At 32.6% G+C, this 19,436-nt stretch overlaps 3 protein-coding genes across 3 annotated transcripts; 2 read left to right on the top strand and 1 right to left on the bottom strand.

Moving 5' to 3' along the window:
* The first annotated feature begins 1,254 nt into the window (after positions 1-1,254).
* On the top strand, positions 1,255-5,396 carry LOC137837590 (probable receptor-like protein kinase At5g24010). Its single transcript, XM_068646617.1, has 3 exons — positions 1,255-3,827; positions 4,849-4,921; positions 5,015-5,396. The coding sequence occupies exon 1, from the start codon at positions 1,255-1,257 to the stop codon at positions 3,757-3,759; it is 2,505 nt and encodes an 834-aa protein (XP_068502718.1). The 3' UTR covers positions 3,760-3,827; positions 4,849-4,921; positions 5,015-5,396.
* A 2,301-nt stretch (positions 5,397-7,697) lies between these two features.
* LOC137837589 (deSI-like protein At4g17486) lies at positions 7,698-11,512 on the top strand. The gene is made up of 4 exons (XM_068646616.1): positions 7,698-8,230; positions 9,632-9,893; positions 10,768-10,835; positions 11,003-11,512. Exons 1-4 carry the CDS (start codon positions 8,096-8,098, stop codon positions 11,297-11,299), a joined length of 762 nt encoding a protein of 253 aa, XP_068502717.1. The 5' UTR covers positions 7,698-8,095; the 3' UTR covers positions 11,300-11,512.
* Positions 11,513-15,704: 4,192 nt separating this feature from the next.
* On the bottom strand, positions 15,705-17,544 carry LOC137837588 (pentatricopeptide repeat-containing protein At5g42450, mitochondrial). Its single transcript, XM_068646615.1, has one exon. The coding sequence runs from the start codon at positions 17,371-17,373 to the stop codon at positions 15,775-15,777; it is 1,599 nt and encodes a 532-aa protein (XP_068502716.1). The 5' UTR covers positions 17,374-17,544; the 3' UTR covers positions 15,705-15,774.
* Positions 17,545-19,436: the final 1,892 nt, after the last annotated feature.

Genomic DNA, 19,436 nt, shown 5'->3' with positions numbered 1-19,436 from the left:
TTTAACATAGAGCATTATTTTATTTTGAAATAAAGTAATATTTTCAGATACAACTTTACTTTCAAACCAGAAATCAAAATTTAAACTTCATATAAAGAATTCAAATGCTATATCACTTTGGTTTGAAAAAAGTACTTTTAGCTTATATAGTGTGATGTATTTTTTCTTCACTGTAATATGAGATAGTAGTGGATGGCAGCCAAACCAATTAGTTGGAATCAAAATTTGTGTCAACTTTATTTTCAACCAATTAAAGATGCCAACCAAACTAGACTCTGGAGCATTAATGATTACTAAGTAGACTATAACCAAACAAGCCCTACCACCACTTTGCCAATAAAAGTAATTGAATGAACATTCAGTATAACAGAGGTATACTGTAAAAAGATATGGATAGAAAACTTCAAGAAATGAAAACTTGAAAACTTATAGAATGAATAAAAAATTATGTTAGCTTCCTTATATACCTTACCTTTTACTGAATCCAACTATTGTTGAAATAAAGTGATATTTCTATATCCAAAGAAGATTGAATTCCAAATCAGAAATAAGGAATTTAAGTACCACAAACCACTTCCACTAACAGCTTTTTGGTAGTGTGCCAGTGTTTATCTTTCTTCCAATGTTTACTCCTACAATATGCCATGTGGAAGGTGGTTACTTCTTGGAAATTAACATTTACATTCTACAAAATGTCATGCACTTTTTTAGCATAGGCAGAGAAGTTGAACAACTAAAAATTAATAAGCATTTACATTAATGTGCTCTAAAATTTGAAGTTTTATATTTGATTCAGTTTAATATTTTTGTATATATTTAGTCTGAGATAAACCATTCTTACAATTGTAAAGGTGCACAGCAAAAAACTGCATTTCAGTTTGGCAAAAGCAAACGATCTAGTATCTTTTAATTGCATATAAAGTATGTTACCATTCTCTGGTTTTCTGCATTTTATTACTTCACAAAAGACCTACTAAATCTAGACCAGAATCGAACCAAACTGAATCTACTCAATCTAGTACAGTTAGTCCAAGCCAGAACACATTTTGTGTGATACATTCACAAATGTTGCTTTTTAAACACAACCATTAAGAAAATGAAAAGTAGTGGCAACCCCTTGACTTAATGAGTGACCAAAATTGATGTGAATTTATTGTCTCTCTACTTTCTATATAAGCCTTCACTGCAAATCTTTCATAGTTTCTACTTCCATGTGAGCTTCAAATTCCCCAAGGATCATATCCTCATTTTTCCATGAAGACTCAAAAGCTAATTATACATCTCATTCTTCTCCTTTGCATTCCTTGTTCATCCTCTTTCACTCCCATAGATAACTACCTTCTTAGCTGTGGGTCACAGAACAATGCTTCTCTCTTCAACCGCATCTTCACGGGTGATTCCACCAACCAAGGCTCAAGTTTTCTCTCTGGTGACAAATCCATTTCTCTCACCAACCAAAACCCTCCTCCAGATTTGCCCATTTTGTATCACACTGCAAGAGTTTTTCCCAGCACAGGAAGCTACAGGTTCAACATGAAGAAGCATGGCACCCACTTGGTTCGTTTTCATTTCTCACCTTTTAAGGCTCAAGGGTTTGATCCAAAATCTGCTAACTTCAGTGTCTTGGTTGATGGTAATTTGGTGCTTACAAATTTCAAGCCAAGTAATGGTGTGCTGTTTAAGGAGTTTATTCTGAAGATAGAGTCAAATTTGCTTGAAATAGTGTTTAGACCTGAAGGCAATTCAGGTTTTGCCTTTGTCAATGCTATGGAGGTGTTTACTGCTCCTGTTGATTTTGTTTTAGATTATGGAACTAGGTTGGTTGGTCCTTTTGGTGTGGTAGAGTACAAGAACCTTTCATCCCAGGTTTTGGAAACTGTCCATAGGATTAATGTTGGGGGTGTGAAAGTAACTGCTTTTAATGACACCCTTTGGAGGACATGGATTCCTGATGAGGAATTTCTGGTTTCTAAGGATGCTGCTAAGCCAGTGGTGAGCACTCACACACCAAATTACCAGAAAGGAGGCGCCACTCGGGAGATCGCGCCAGATAGTGTTTATATGACTGCTCAGGAAATGGATAAGGATCACACCATTATAGCCTCACAGTTCAACATAACCTGGGATTTTCCAGTGGCTCCAGGTGGTGTTCGACACTTAGTTCGGTTGCATTTCTGTGATATTGTTAGTCCTGTTCTTAATTTGCTCTACTTTGATGTGTATATCAACGGGTATTCTGCATACAAGGATCTGGATTTGTCATCTCTTACAGTCCACGTGCTTGCATCTCCGGTCTATGTAGATTTTGTTGCAGATTCTGATGATTCAGGTGTTATGCGAATAAGTGTTGGCCCTTCTGAACTGAGCGCTTCTAGGGGGATGAATGCCATTTTGAATGGGGCAGAGATAATGAAGCTGGTGAATGTTGTGGACTCACGTGTTGTTCCTGGGAAGAAGAGGTTGTGGATATTGGTGGGTTCAATTGCTGGTGGTGGTACTGTTGTTTTGCTTTTAGTTATATCTGCTTTTGTGCTTGCTCTCAAATGCAGGAAGAAGAAGAAGAAAAAGAAACCAAAACAAAGAACAATGGAAAGTGTAGGATGGACGCCTTTACGTGTGTTTGGAGGGAGTTCACTTAGTAGAATGTCTGAAGGAACAGCTTTTCCCTCTCCTGGTTCTTATGGTTATTTTGGATTGAGAATCCCTTTTGCTGATATACAATTAGCCACAAATAATTTTGATAGGAGTCTAATTATAGGATCTGGTGGGTTTGGTATGGTTTACAAAGGAGTGCTCAAAGACAATGTGAAGGTTGCAGTGAAGAGAGGCATGCCTGGATCAAGACAAGGCCTTCCAGAATTCCAGACTGAAATAACAATCTTATCCAAAATTCGCCATCGCCATCTTGTTTCACTAGTTGGATATTGTGAAGAAAATTCAGAGATGATACTAGTTTATGAGTATGTTGAAAAGGGTCCACTTAAAAAGCATCTATATGGGTCAGCAGGACATGCACCTTTGTCTTGGAAGCAGCGGCTTGAGATATGCATTGGTGCTGCTAGAGGTCTCCACTATCTACACACCGGTTTCGCGCAAGGAATCATACACCGTGACATCAAATCAACCAATATTTTGCTGGATGAAAACTATGTCGCCAAGGTTGCTGATTTTGGTCTTTCAAGATCAGGACCTTGTCTCGATGAAACCCATGTGAGTACTGGTGTGAAAGGAAGTTTCGGTTATCTTGATCCGGAGTATTTCCGAAGGCAGCAGCTTACGGATAAGTCAGATGTTTACTCATTTGGGGTTGTGCTTTTTGAGGTTCTTTGTGCCAGATCTGCTGTTGATCCACAACTTGACAGGGAACAAGTGAACTTAGCCGAATGGGTACTTGAATGGCAGAAAAAAGGAATGCTGGAACATATTATTGATCCTTATCTTGTTGGGAAGATAAAGCAAAGCTCGTTGAAGAAATTTGGTGAAACAGCAGAGAAATGTTTGGCTGAATATGGTGTTGATAGGCCAACTATAGGTGCTGTATTGTGGAATTTGGAATATGCACTTCAGCTCCAAGAAAGTGACCAAGAAGAGGAGCCATATGATGATAGCAGTGCTCAGGAAACATTGAATGTGACAACTACAATAACTCCTGGGAGTCCTTCTACCAACATAAGAAGAGAGGGAGATAATGATAATGGTTATTCAGACATAAGCGCCACTGAAGTTTTTTCTCAACTAATGAAGAGTGAAGGTAGATAGAGATAGAAATGTTATGCAAATAGAGGCAACACTTGATCATGTATAGAAAGGCTCACATGGAAATAGAGGTACCACGGTGTACCCGTGCTTTGATAATTCTTTTCTGTATAATTTTTCTTCTGTTAAAGAAAACTGCACCCATACCAATATTAACATTTGCATATGGAAGGCAGTGATAAGCAAGACTCATTCATAGTTTCTGACGTATATTTGCATAATCTTTATTTTCATGATGTCTGGCATTGAAGGGATGCAAATGTTATGTAACCGTTCTGTTTTTATGAAGAGATGAATTAGGTATAAGTTGCATGTTTATAAGTTTATCCAATTATTAATTTTTATTTGACAAATGAAGTTGATCTTAATGATGCTGCATGAAGTAAAATAGTTATCGTAGTTAAAAAATTCTGTTATTTACTTATTTTGGCCTGTTATGAACTCATTTGAGAAAATAAAATGCACCATGTTCTTCATATATATTGCTTTCACCATTGTGAGAGGATAAGTAGGCAATCTTGTGTCATTGTTTTATCCTCTGACCAAGATAATGCAAAAGCACATGAATGGTTTTTAAACTTAACACACTCCCTCATGGATTTCAGCTTGAAGCAGAGAAAATGCTTGAAAATCCACCTTTTTTGTGTTTGAAATTTAACTTCTATTTGGATGAATGAGGGTAACAAAGATCAAATGCTAAACTTAATGGCCATATTTTTTACAGAAGCATTCAATGAGAATTCATCATACTGACACTGACACATCATTGTAATTAATATGATAATGTGGCGATGGAATGAATTTCTATTGTCTGTGTAAAAGAAACTGTTTTCAAGGCTACCTTCCCAGATAATCATGAAAATACAATCCATTCTTGTGTTTTACGGATCAGTTGTAACTCAAGTAAGTTATTTCCTAAGAGATGCTGTAGGTTCATCCAACCAGACTCTTTTATAGGAATATATACCTCAAAGCTGCATCTACATTTCACGTGCTATTGTGTCATTTCTTGTTCTTTTTCCCCGAATATTTGTCGAGCAAGAATATATGAGAAGATATGTACCAGCTAAAGAACATGTTCACATTTGTCAGATCAGATCAATCGAACTCATTCAACAACCGCCTGTGTATTTCACTTGAAGAATATGTAGAATCTCCTTTCCAGGTAAAAGGGTCAAAGAATACTTACTCAATTCTAGATTTTGTTGAACTTATAGCCCTGCTCACATTTTCTTCTCACTCCACTACTATTCTACAGAAAGAGAAGGATCTTTTCAGGTAAGGTTGAAATGATGCATGGAAGAATTTACACAAACACACACAAATGGCTACATGAATTACTATTACCCGCAATCAAAGGTCCAACCTATTAAAAATAAGATTCCTAATCAAGTAGGACCACCCACATGAACAAAATTGGCTTCCACCATTTTTGCCTTTGCCACCTCTCAAGAGGTTATTCTCTGTATGGACTTCTGAGCTCTCTCAGTCAAAAAGGCAAATACACTGTGCGCATTGCTGCTGGCTTTTGCAATGTGGAGGAAATAGTAGTTTGCAATGCCGTGGTCCACTTGTTTATTTGAGACATGTTTCTCTGTGCTTCTTACTGCTTCTTGAGCAATAAAAATTTATTTGTCTGATGGAACCTGTGTTGTTCTTATACATGGAAATTAGATACTCTGAATATGGTGACAAGACATTACAAGTGGGCACGTCACTAGAAGTCTCTGAAGAAAAAGTTGTGTCATGCCTAAGAATGAGTTTGGTTCAATTATATAATGGCATGTTTGGGTGCATGTCCAACCTTTTCAAACTCTTTGTAACAGACACGTTGCTTATCATAAAAACAAGCTTTTTTCTGAAATTAGCTCAAGTTTTGGGAAAAGAAGTCTCCCAAACGTGAAATGCTCTTAATCTACACACTTTATTTGGAAAGAACAGGAACCCATGTTAAATTGGACAATCATTTATCAACTCAAAATTTTGGTGGAGCAAAATTTCATGTCCCTATTACATTACATTTGGTATTTTCTTTATTGCATGGATTACAAGTTAAAAGAATAAACCATTAACTCAATGAAATATGCTTTGACAAACCTAAAATTGGGTGACCTAAGAAGATCAAGAAACTTTCACTTTCTACATAATATCAATAAGTAAATTATAAATCTAATATAGTTTTATAAAATTGACAGATAAAAATAAATTTACATTCACTTATATATTAAACATTATTTTTATTAATTATAAAATGTTTTTATTTTTAATTGATGTAAGATATTTTAAAAAAAATTCCAAAATTAAAATTTATCTTCTTAGTGGTCTTAAGTACAAGTGTGAGAATTCCAAGTTTAACTACACAGAATCTTCAACATTAATTACCTGCTCAGCATTCAACTCTACATGGGTATATTGAAGTTACATGAAATCCATTTACATGATTTTTTTTTTTTATATATATTTACAATAATAGGTTATTAATATAATAATTTTACTATTATTTGTATAAAATTGAGAAAAATGCAATAACTTTGTTGTTGTTTGTATACAATTACATCTTTATCTCGTAATATAATGTAACTATTATGCAATAGATTAAACTTTCCAAAAAAAAGCAATTATCACAAAGGGGAAATATTAAATTAATTATTTTTAAAAATTAATGAATAAATATTACTCGCTTCATTAATAGCGAATTGTTAACTCTTTTTAAAATGGTCAACAACTAAAGGTATAATATAACGAAATAAAGAAATATTTTATTAGGGTCTTAATATTGCGAAAACGAAGTGAAATTGTTAAAGAGAAAAATACCAAAAGAAATTATTTTATATCTTGTTTTGTTTTTACATAATGCAGTTTTTTTATTTGTATTTTAAAGAGACAGATTTTATTTAAATTTATACTGTTATAATTAAATACATTAATTTGTAATCAAATTAATATTTTAGATTTATGTTTTACTTTTTTTTTATTAAAATGAATATATAAATAAATAAATGAAGTTTCAAATAGTTTTAATTGTAAATATATATCATCTTCGTGATTACATCGATGTAATTACACACACACACACACATATATATATATATATATATATATATATATATATATATATTAGTTGTTTTTTCAAATATACATGAATTTTAATAAACATTTTTTTTATAAATTTGAGTAACTATTACAATAAGTATTCAAGAGTTTACACACACGTATGAGTTTTTTTACATGAAAACCTATATCGACCCACACCATTATTATTTCTAATCAAAATTCGAATTTTTAGAGTAAACTTATGTTTTTAGAGTATTTATTTTGACGTTGAAGATATTAAAAGAAACTAATAACATATATTAAAGTTTAACAAATAGTAATGAATTGAGTAAATTTTTTAAAGGGAAGAGTAATTCGTAAAAATATATAAATTAATTTTACTTTTTTTTTATAAATCAGTACAGATAATAAAAGTGCAATAATAATTAATTTTAGATGTACATTAATTCATCATAGTATTTAATATCTTATTTTTTATATTGATCAATACATGACGAAATAAATTATCTAAATTTTAATATATTAAATTTAATATAATAAAAATACGAAACACATGTTTCATTAATAATTAGTAATTATTGTTGTTATTATTTATATAAGGATCCACACATTGCGCCATCTCTTAATTGACGGAACAGTCCATTATATTAGGGCAAAGGACTCGAAATTTGTAACTGAAGAAAGAGAGGGTAAATTCGTCATTTCGAGTCACCAGCGGCCCGTTTGTGTGACCGTTAATAATGGCGTGCATGACTGATGGAGCCCACAAATTCCAACTCTCTCACTGATCATTAACCAAACACATCCCACAGTGGCAGCCAGCTGTAAAGAAAATAGGGTTTCCCATAATTTAATGAATTTAGAGGGGCAAAAGAGTCTTTTCGACAGTCCCTTTTCCTTTTCTTTTCCCTTCTGATTTTGTTGTTGTTCATTTTTGTAGCTTTGGTCTCTCTCATACACAGTCTCTTTGTTGTGTTCCCTCCTTCTAGAATATAATAAATCCACGAGAGAAACCCGAAAATCTTTCTATTCTGAAGAGAAAATTTGGATGGTGAAATTGGAGGGTTTTCCAGGATCCCGAGGCCGAATCTCGGTTCAATTTACGAAGAGGGAGAGGAACAACAACACCCGTTATTGCAGTTGTCGTTGTTGTTGTTGATTCTCGAATTATTTAGAGAGACCCAGATAGGTGAATAGCGTTTAGAGAGAGAAAGGTGAAGTGGGGTTGTGGAAAGTTTGGGTTTTGTTTTGTTGTTGTTGCGGGTGGCTGGTGTGAAAGGGAAAGATGACGGATGTAGTACTGCATATATACGATGTGACGAATAGTGGATCGGAGAAAACCAACAACACCATTGTTCAGATCAACAAGATCTTCAAGGATGGGATTGGTCTCGGTGGCATCTTCCACAGCGCCGTGCAGGTCTTGTTCTTAACCTAACTTGTAGAAATTCATGTTCTGTTTGTTATTGTTTGAGTTTCACTTTTGATTCGATCTAGGTTTTGTTTTGCTTGTGTGTTATGGGGAACTTGATTGGTGTAAGCAAATGTTGATTGGGTGAGTGTATTTCTCCAATGTGGGACTCTACTGCTAGCTTTGGAATTTCATTTAGTTTGGATGTTGTTTGCATGAAGCAGTGTATTTGAGATTTGAGAAACAGCAATTAACTTGGTGCCTTAGTGATTGTCAGTGATGTAAGCTGTGATTAGAGTTTTTATTTTGCAGGTATATCTATGGTGTAGTTATAAATATTTTTCATTCTTCAGCTTGTGTTTTTGCTGTTGGATTGAGAAGTTATCTTGTATGTTAGAGATATACTAGATGCTGCTTCTAGTTGTTTCTATCTTTATTGTGTAAGTTGGGGCAGCCCTGGATTTTTATGGAAGATAAGTGTTTAAGGTGGTTTTTTAGGTTCCGATGTCGTTGGTAACTAGTTAACTGTTATGTTGTGAGAGTAGTAATCATGCTGAAGTGAAGATAGAAAATTAAGATATGGACTCGGGCTAGTATGTGTGATGTATGATATGGCTGCAACAGACGTGACTGTGTATGTATGTCTTTCTATTATAATGGAAATCGTTGATATAATTTTTTGGCACGATTAACAGACTGACATTAGGATCTCTTGGATCTCTTACTCTAATTCGGGCATGGACTAGTCATTTTGGTATATCTGGATGCTGGCTTGATCCAGTCATATGAAATCTTAGTTTGAGTATTTTTATTTTAACAGAAGGAAGTGTAATTGCAGTATTCTAGAGGAGTTTAGGAGGAAGTATGACACGGTTTTTTAGACGTAATTAATGCTGAAACCAATGGGACAATGACTCTGGGCACTGATACCACCCAACCCTACAACTTTCCAAGCATAAATTTGTGTAAACCAAAACTGGAAGTTCTAAACATTTTTATTAATTTTGTATGTAATATGTAGTTATATACTTCCCTTTACCTTTTCAAATTATGAAGAATACAATTATTTCTTTTCATCGTTCAGTTATTACTTTGGCTGGCACTCCCAGTTTGCGATGGCTAAAGTAAAGGAACTTATCTGTCAGTGTGAGATGGAAAATCGTCTTCTTTTTTACCAACTTCTACTTGGGAAATATGGTGATGCAGCTTTCTTTATCATCCAGCTTAAGCAGAAATTGTTACCCTCACAATATTCTTTTTTTTTGTTGTTTATCGCATGTTTTTTGCTTACATCTTTTGGCCCAAATTTTATTTTTCATTGACACTTTTGTTTCCTTGACACATGGTAGACTTGTTTATTTTATTTTATTTTGTGGTTACATAGTAAGATTGTTTGTTCTGCTGTGACAGGTTTATGATGAGGATGAATGGTCATTTGGATTCTGTGATCAAGGAACCGGAGTTTTTAGTTGCCCTTCTGGAAAGAATCCAATGTATACATATCGTGAATCCATTGTTCTTGGGAAAACAAACTTTCCCTGTTTGAAGGTGAATCAAATACTAAGAGAACTCAGTAGAGAGTGGCCAGGGAGTTCATATGATCTGCTGGCCAAAAACTGCAATCACTTCTGTGATGAATTCTGTGAAAGGCTTGGTGTACCTAAACTTCCAGGTAAATATCTAACTAAAATGATACTTACATAGTGTTCATTTTTTTTCCCTAAAAGAGGACCTAGTCATATTTTGGACCCATAATGTAAATTCTAAGGTATGTGTTAGACCCCGGGAGTTGGTTAGTCCCATGAAACTTAGTTACGGGCCTTCGGTTTGGAAGTCAGATAACAGAAAACATATAAGGGAGTTATTGCCGTGGAGCCAAATGGGAAATAGAAGTGGAAATTGGTGATCCCTATTGAATTAAGATGGGTAGTTGAGCGATGGGATTTAGTTCTTGTGCTTTTTATTAGTAGTGTGGAAATGGACTTAGCTCTGTGGGTATTGCAGAAGTCACCTCTGTAATACATTCTTTATGAATTGTGTTTTTCTTTCTTTCATTTTCTCGTTTCTGACGGTATGCTAGAGTTTACCAATAAAGTTTGTGTTTGAAGTACTGTTTCTCCCAGATAAAATATAATACTTATCTTTGAGGAAACTTTATTCAAATTAGATAGTTATATGATTGTTATCTTATTGTAAGCCGTGTTCCGTTCAATTCACCTTTTTTATTAATTTTACAGTGTAGATACAGAAGACATCTATTTAGTTCAATTTACATTTTATATTGAAAAGCATAAATGCTCTTGGATTGCAGATATATGTATTAATAGGGAGTTAGGATTAGGAAAGATGGTTTAGTCAAGGCAATGATGTGCACTCAAAGGAACTGCGAGTTATTGGATATTAGGGTTGATAGATAATTTGTCACTTCTCATTTGAAATTTATATGTAAAGTGAAGATGTCTTGAGCAATGATCCATCTGGTGAATTATTGCTTCTGTTCTTTACTTTTCATCTTCGACCTTGTATTCTTACAGCTTCCATGACAGGTTGGGTTAATAGGTTTGCGAATGCCGGCGATACTGCTATGGAAGTGGCTGGAAACACTGCATTACGGGTAAGAAACAAAGTTCATAATCGACCAAGTTATTGTCTTGTGCATACTATTTGTTGGAATTGTCTCATCATAACCTGTCTCTTGTTCTTTTGGCTTGAACACTTCAGTGAAGTAGTTATTACTTATTATTAGTATTGACATATTTTGATGATACCTGGTGATTGCAGTTCCGGCAAGCTAAAACCGAGATTGTGTCAGCAAGTAAAGTAGCATACCGGTTCCTCTTAGGTGTTACGAATAATGTTACTAACAACGTTAAGAATGGTCCAGAGTCCCCTAACAATTCAAATAGAGGAGGAGGGTCCCCAAGATTTCAAACTGCTTGGTTGAAAAATATGATCACTAATGGTGCAAAACCATCCACCAGTTCTGAAGCTGAGGATCAGAATGGAATTATGCCTCTACCGCCAAAGCGAGATGATGAGAAGGCAATGCTACATAGTTCATCTTCACACGATAGTTGAGGGAGTCTTTGTGAAGGCTTAGTTATGCTGTGTAATGTAATTTGTGAAGGCTTAGTCTTTGTGAAGTCACAGAAAGTAAACAAAATTTTACATGCTATTCATTTGTGTATCAAATGTAAAATTTTCATTACTTTTACCAACTCAAATCTTGTTTGGTGCCCATGTGTTACTGATGAACCACCTGAACTGTTTATTTAGTTTGTCCTTATTTGATGTTTGATGTCTGATGTTCTTCATGATACAACGGCTATTTTATCTCTTCAACTAATTTGGCCTAACGTTCTTTTCCACAAATTCAAGTTTTGAAATTATACTTTATGTACTTTTAGGACAATTGGAGTCATGTTCTGGTTTATTATAATATATTTACTTGGATATTTTCATATTTATAATATATTTTAAATTTTGTGTAATTGATATTGTATAATAAATAAATTATAAATATTGTTTTAATTTTGTTTTCATCAACACATGGTTGTGTATAATACTGCATTGGACAAACTTACATATAGTACCATAGGTATCATAAATGTTGTTCCTCACACATTTGAACTTTTATTATTGTACTAAAAGCATCCCATGTTACTAAAACTATAGGAGAACAACATTAATAGGTATCTTTAATATTTAGGTTTTCTCTTTTTGTATTGTCCTACCATATCATACCTTATCATATTAAGATCTAATTATGCCTTTAGTTAATAAATTTTGAAGTAAATTGGGTTTAAAAATTTAAATTTTAAAAATGTGGTCTCAAATTAAAGAAAACACTTATTTTATTTTTAAATATGAAATTTGAGGGACTAAAATATTTTGAAAAACTGCTTCTAGTTAGCAAACAATAAATCCAAGTTTTAAATTCATATTTTTTTTCAAATTTGAAAGACTAAACTATATTTTTTTTAATTTAAGGGATTATAATTAAATTTATTTTAATTTGAGGACCAAAATATAATTATATCTTTTATCATTATTATTTTGTTTCTTTATAAAGTGAATACCAAAAAGTTGTTGTATTTAATATGTTGAAAGCATAAATGCGTTTAAATGTTTCTTCATTTATGAATAAAAAAGATTAAACTTAATAAAAAATATTTATACGGTCATGACCATTTGTAGAAAAATAATGTATTGTTTGAATAAACTTTTGCAAAAGTGTTTATAAAATAAATAAAAAACTAAGAAAGTAAAACGAATTAATTTTTTTGATAAATTCTCTTATTGTATTTACTCATTTAATTTAACTAAAAGTTGAAGTGCAAAAATTTATTTCAGCAGACGTATTGGATTAGGATTTTACAGGATTTTTTTTTTTATAAAAATGACTTTATAGTATTCAATTAAATTTTTTAAATGATGTAAATGCTCTTATGGTATTCAATTAAATTGCTAGAAATAAGTTTTTAAAGATTTTTGTAACTAATAACAACCCTCCTGATGTTAAAAAAAATATACAAATTAGCTAAATTTTTGTTTAAGATGAATTTTAAACTTTTCCTCCTCTAATTGAAGGCAACATAACGTATGATATCGTTATGATGAAATTAAACTAAATCAATATAAAAATCTTTATCTTCAGTATTATCATAAAAATAAAGACCACCATTGTACATATATTGTTCAAATCTAATAACAGAAACGAGAAAATTAAATTGCTAATACATAGAAGATTCATATAGAAGGATATAAAGTTATAATTAATTAACTATTAAAGGATTAAAAAATTATATTGATTTGACATCAACTTTAGTAAAATCTTAATATTTTCTAAAAATTGATAAAGTTTTTTAAAATTTTATATATCCAAAATGTCCTATCTTTGAAATTGTTGTCATATAAATAAATTAAAATCATAATAGTAAAAGTCTAAAGACAATCTAATAATTCATTACACTTTTACATAGTCTTTTAAAAATTTTATGTTAAAAATATCCTTTTAAAATTTCAATCCTATTTATTCCCCTTAATTTTCCCTTACTCCTATTTCCATGGAATCTATTTAACAGTCCTTTTCACTTTTTTAGAAAGATAACAAAAGTTATATGTAGAATTCGAGGGAAATGAAATGATATAATTGTAATAAATTTATGTGCACAAGGTTTGAATTGGCAGGGAAAGTTATACTGTGTCAAATTGTCAAATAGTTTCAAACATGCAAATGGCACAATTTATAATGCGGCTTATCCATAAGATAACGTAGACCCCTCTTGTCAAGTGCCAAAAGTCAAATGTGTGAAAACTATGAACTCTCCCCAAATAAAGAAGTCATGAAAAAATGGTGTTTATTCCTTTTATTTTCTTTTTCTCAAAATGGAGGATGGGAGTGACAGAAACTAGTTTCTTTTGGAACCTAGAGACCACTAAAATAATTTTGTTCCCCTCCACAAAATCTTGTATACATGTAATATTATGTCATTTTCCATCATTGGGGAATTGAATAGATGTTGTTTATCTTTCTCTCACCAAAGTAATATGTTAATCTAACTCTTATTGTATAGAGGGACTGAAAGAATCTTTATTGATTGAACAATTAACTCCTTTGCTTCAGATGGACTCCGCTTCTTTCCTTCACTCTTTGCTCTTTACCTTCGGTTCTCAGTGGAAAGGACACCTGCAAAAGGTGCTCTGACGCTCAAGTAAGTGTTCAGTATTTAGTACAATAAATGCGTAATAATGACATACCTTTATCTTAGTTGTTATGCCTATTTATATGAATTTGATGAGTCTTATTATTGTTGGACCAAGAATAACACGTTAATTATGATTAATGGTGTATTACCTAATTTTCCTTATGGCTTAGTCTTGTTAATCATCCTTTAAACATGTCGGTCGGTACTGGATACCGAGACATCTTGGAACCATCCGCTCCCAACCGATACACTAACCTTTTAAAAAAACAAGATAAAAGTTTACACTTTCATCTTTTCAATGGGAGTATGATAAGACAATGTTAATCCTTTCCTCATTTGTATTTTGAGTATAGCTTACTCTAATCACCTTAAATCTATACAGTTTCTATCATCTGATTATAATGGTGACACCTCATTTTCTGTAATCAGATGTGAATGAAGTATTCAATGGATATGGAGATGTTCAACGAACACTCAACAGCTTTGTGAATAGGCTACCCTATCTCTCTAGTTTCTGGTCTGCAAGGGGATACCTTTGTGAATAGGCCAACCAATCTGTTTGATTTATGGTAGAGAAACAACAAAGTTAAAGATGCTCCAAAATTGAAGTTATGAATTGTTTCTTCTTATCCTCTTTAGTATTTTCAATCCATAGAGGTATGTGTTCATGGTTTAACATTTATCAAATCACGAGGAATTAACAACAAAATTTTATGCAGTGTGAACATAAACTACTAAAGTCATAGAAGGACAACGTGCAGTTAACTTTTCTGCATTATAGTATTATTCTTTACTTAATAATTAAACCAACAAAAGCAAATAGAGAACCTATTAAATGTGATGAAGAGCTATGCATCATTTATGGACTGATTCATTCAATCTCTGGTTTTAGAATACAATATTTATAAAGTATGGCAGATGGCTTCTTTTGTTGGTAGCTTTGACTAAAGAGTATTAGTGCCAACGTTTCTAACTCTCCAAGGGGTGTGAAGTGTATGCTTTTAAATATGAGGCGTGGTTGAGGGTAAGGTTTTCAATTTGGTGCTCCGTCTATTGAACTAAAATTCAGTTAGACCAAATTTTCAGGAAGCCAAAATGTATTTAATTGTAAAATAAACATGCGCCATGGCAACAAGAATAAGTCCATTTCTTCTACGTTGATGATACTATATCATTTTTATGATGTAAATCAGACAACTTTCCATTAACAGTGAACCGTTTCCTATGAAGAGCAGCAAAATGATTATGATTTTTACATAAAATGTTTAGCTAAAACAAGCAAGATCTTACCAAGTACAAATTGGTATGTGTATCTTGGATTTATATATATGAAACCACATTTAAGCCTAACCATTCCATGTCCTTCCTATATTCTGTGTTAACAACAAAATTTCTGCTATACCATATTTAAGCCTAACCATTCTATTTCCTTCCCATATACTGTGTTAACAACAAAAAATTATGATATACCATAAGCAACCTATGTGAAATCGTAAAATGCTTAAGAGAAGTGTTTTACCATGTTAGCTGGAGGACAAATAAGATTTAAGAAGGCAGTCATGTGAAGCACATTCTAGCACATACATAAATACAGAAAATTGCCAAAGCTGAAATCTCACTGCATATTTAGCAGCTAAACCTGAGGATTTAAATGTGACCTAAAATCATGTAAGTTAGCATGAGAGGTTGAAGATACGTTTTATGTACAAAGCGTCATAAGCTCTGCCATCCCTTAGCATTGGTTATAGGTTTTGAAACGAAACAATATTCAAGCCTTTTTAAAATTGAAAAGGGTATTAATTAACCAATGCAGTATAGTATATAAGACAGAACTTAGCCCATTACTTACGAACTGAGATGCCAATAAATGTTGAACAAATCTGAATCTTCACTTTCTCTCAAATGCTCACAGAAAAAATGTAAAAGCAAATTAGTTTCATAGTTTCTATCATGATTATGGTCTGCAGTAAGAAAGACATGAGCTTTGCCTCTAACTTCAATCCAACTGCTACCTGGAATCCTTTTCATCCCCTTTTCCTTCATTTCAGTCCTTACGGTTGCGACGTCTGACCACTTACCTGCTGCAGAATGAGCATTTGACAACATCACATAGGACGATACATCTTCTGGATCTAAAGACAAAATCTTTCTTGCTGCAAGCTCTCCCAACTCCTTGTTAGAGTGGATTTGACATCCCCCAAGCAATGCCTTCCAAAATCCAAGTCCAGGGTCAAAAGGCACGCTCTGAAGAAAATCCTCAGCTTCTGCAAATCGTCCAGAGCGAGCAAGCAAGTTAACCATGCAAGCATAATGCTCGGGCTTTAGTAAATTGGGACTCTCAAGCCTGGCCCGATTGAAATAAGAGTAGCCCTCATCAACAAGTCCTGCATGATTACAAGCCCAGAGTAACCCGAGAAGGGTAACATCATTAGGTTTATATCCTTCAAAACCCATTCTTTCAAAGAAGCTTATCGCTTCAACACCCCTTCCATTCTGTGCATAACCACATATCACGGCATTCCACGAAACTATGTTCCTTTTAAAAAGCTTGTCAAACATTAGCAGGCTGTCGTCCATGCTTCCGCACTTTGCATAAAAGCTGATAAGAGAATTACCAACAAACTGATCAACCTTGCCCAAAAACTTGATTGCGCATGCATGAAAACTTTTCCCAACTCCAAGGGAAGCTATATTTGCAGCTGCACAAATCACACACGGAAAAGTAGATTCATTTGGTATAAATCCTTCTCGAAGCATGCCAATAAAAAAATTCACAGCTTCTTCATTATGACCCGTTTGGCTGCACCCACCAACCATCGCATTCCACGAGACAACATTCCTCTCAGGCATCTCATGGAAAACCTGCAGAGCCTCTTCAAATCTCCCTCTCTTCAAATACCCACAAATTAGAGTTGTATAAGACACCACATTAGGGTGTAGAGTATCTCTGAAAGCCTTCTGGGCATCTTCTGTAGTACTCAGCTTGAAATACAAATCAAGAAGAGGAGTACCAACAAATACGTGACAACTAAGGCCAACCTTCATTGCACAAGCATGAAGCTGCCTCCCAACAATAAAATTTCCATGTGACGTGGAGGAGTTAAGCACGGTTCCAAATGTGAACTCATTGGGTCTAATTTCTGAGGCCAACATCTTACAGAAAAGATGGATAGCATCTTCATAGCAGTGGCGCTTAACAAAACCCTGAATTATGGTCGTTGCTGAAGCAACAGTTAGGCCAGACATTTCTTCAAACATGTGGCAGGCAACATGGAAAGTGGTTGAATCCAACCCATATGCATTAATGTCTTTGTGTACAGCTGATGCTTCATGCTTATTGGCCTGATGGGTTTCAGTAATATAGCTACAAGAAACAGAATGGGGTGCAATCCACGTTTGAGCAACGCTGAGTCTAGAAACTATGTTTCTCATGTGAATCTTCATTCGATGTAGGACTGAAGTTTTCACATTGATTTTGTTGCCTCACAAGTTACAACCATTTGTTGTAACCCAGGAATTGTGTATTTTTAGTTGTAGTTTGCTCAAATCAACGTGGTTGTTTTCGTGTATCTACGTTTTACCTAATTTATAACTCGAGGAACTTTTATAAACTCGACCTTTTGACTACTAAACTTGAGTTTAGTAAATATTTAAAATATATTAATTATATAAGTGTTTTTTTTTCTCTCAAAATCGATAGATGAAAGTTATTGTAAATAAAACAAATATAGTAAGATTTAAATTACGATTTGTTATTACCCAAAATGATGCCTTGGTTGGAATTTTGAAGTGGTAAATAAGTAACTACCTCTGAAGTTAAATTGTTTGATATTGAGCACATTAGATTAAGGAGTGGATTTGAATAAAATAAATAAAAAAGGGAAATTGTTTAAATTAAGGTAAATATAGTAAAAAGAAAGAAAATGTAAAAGTTTTTAAGTAATGTATAAAATTGTATTTTTTTAATTAATAAAAAGGTAAAATTAAAAATTTACTCTTTAGTTTAAAATTAGTAAAAAAAATAAATAAATTTGATTTATTTATTAGATTTTAATTATTTGTAATTAACATATTGTTTTAGGTATTATTGATGTTTTTCATTTGGGTGAAGAACAACAATGAACTTGATAAGTTATTTGTTAGTGCTTTATTCATAATTTTGTGAACCTATAATTTAACATTCTTCATCCTTCTTAATCGATGATTTTATTAATGAATTTTACTTCTTATCTTAATATTCTGATTCCTCTTACTAACATATATTATGCATACCATAATATTCTTAATACAACAATTCAATGTTTCTATTTCATAATTATTTCATAATAAATCAGAGTAATAAATCACACCAATAAATTATGGTTATATGTTTGTGCTAAATATATTTTTGATGAATCATTTACAGTCTTTTTGTCACAATTTTATTCTTAAAAAGTCTTAATAAATTAAAAGAAATTGATGTTTATAAACCTAAGAGTTTTAAAGAAATTTGAATTTATGACCCAAATATAATCCCTTAAATCCTAAAGATGAAACACTATAATCATTTCATACATTGAAGTTTAGATAATTATAACGTTTATAAATTATATTATGGAGAAGAGCGATCAGATAATAATACATTTAAAAAGAAAAGAACTTGAATTTTTTATGAATAATAAAAATAAATTAAGCAGAAAATAAAAAATAAACCATTTTTTTATTCATATATTATATAATAAAGCAAAGTATTAGATAATGATTTGAATTCATGTGCAAACGCAAAATGAACCCCCTGGGTTATTCTCACAATGAGAACCCTTGAACTTGTTCTCCCTAACTTCCTCGCACCGGGTAAGGCAAGAAAGAGGATCACAAGGGTACATTGGGATCATAAAGTTGTTGCATTCCACATGATGAGCCTCCATGGCTAAGACAACCAAGATTGTTAACACCATCATCACACCCAACTTCTTTGACATTTTTTCTCCCATCAAAACCTTTCAATTTTCAAACCTTTCTCTTGTAGATTGTTTGAGATATGAACTCACAAGAAGTTGGTTCTTCCATATTTATACATTAAAAACACTCTTAGAATTAAACTATTAGTTAGTATCAATTAATTTCATTGATGTAACATTTTTTTTTTATAAATATAACATTAATATTTATTTTCATTGACCATCACATTTCAAACTCATCTTCATTGTAATAATTATTATATAAAATCTTCATTTAGTTTTGTTGGATTTGTAATACCACATTTTTTTAATATATTCTCGTGGGTCAAGTCACATTCAAATCGTGGTAGTGATTGAGTTATTATGCTCTTAAGTGCGATTGCAGAATTATCATGTATTGTAGTTAGTGTACCGAGTCACTTAAGAGTGGACTAATGAGACAATTAATAAAAAAATTAATATTAATTAATGTCATCAATGTAACATTCACTTTTATAAATAAAATATTAATATTTATTTATTAATTATCACATCTCAAAGTCATATTCATCACAATAATTATTATAT

This window comes from Phaseolus vulgaris, chromosome 4, assembly GCF_000499845.2.
Source record: "Phaseolus vulgaris cultivar G19833 chromosome 4, P. vulgaris v2.0, whole genome shotgun sequence".
Lineage (NCBI taxonomy): Eukaryota > Viridiplantae > Streptophyta > Magnoliopsida > Fabales > Fabaceae > Phaseolus > Phaseolus vulgaris.
This window is presented reverse-complemented; position numbering and strand designations above follow the sequence as displayed.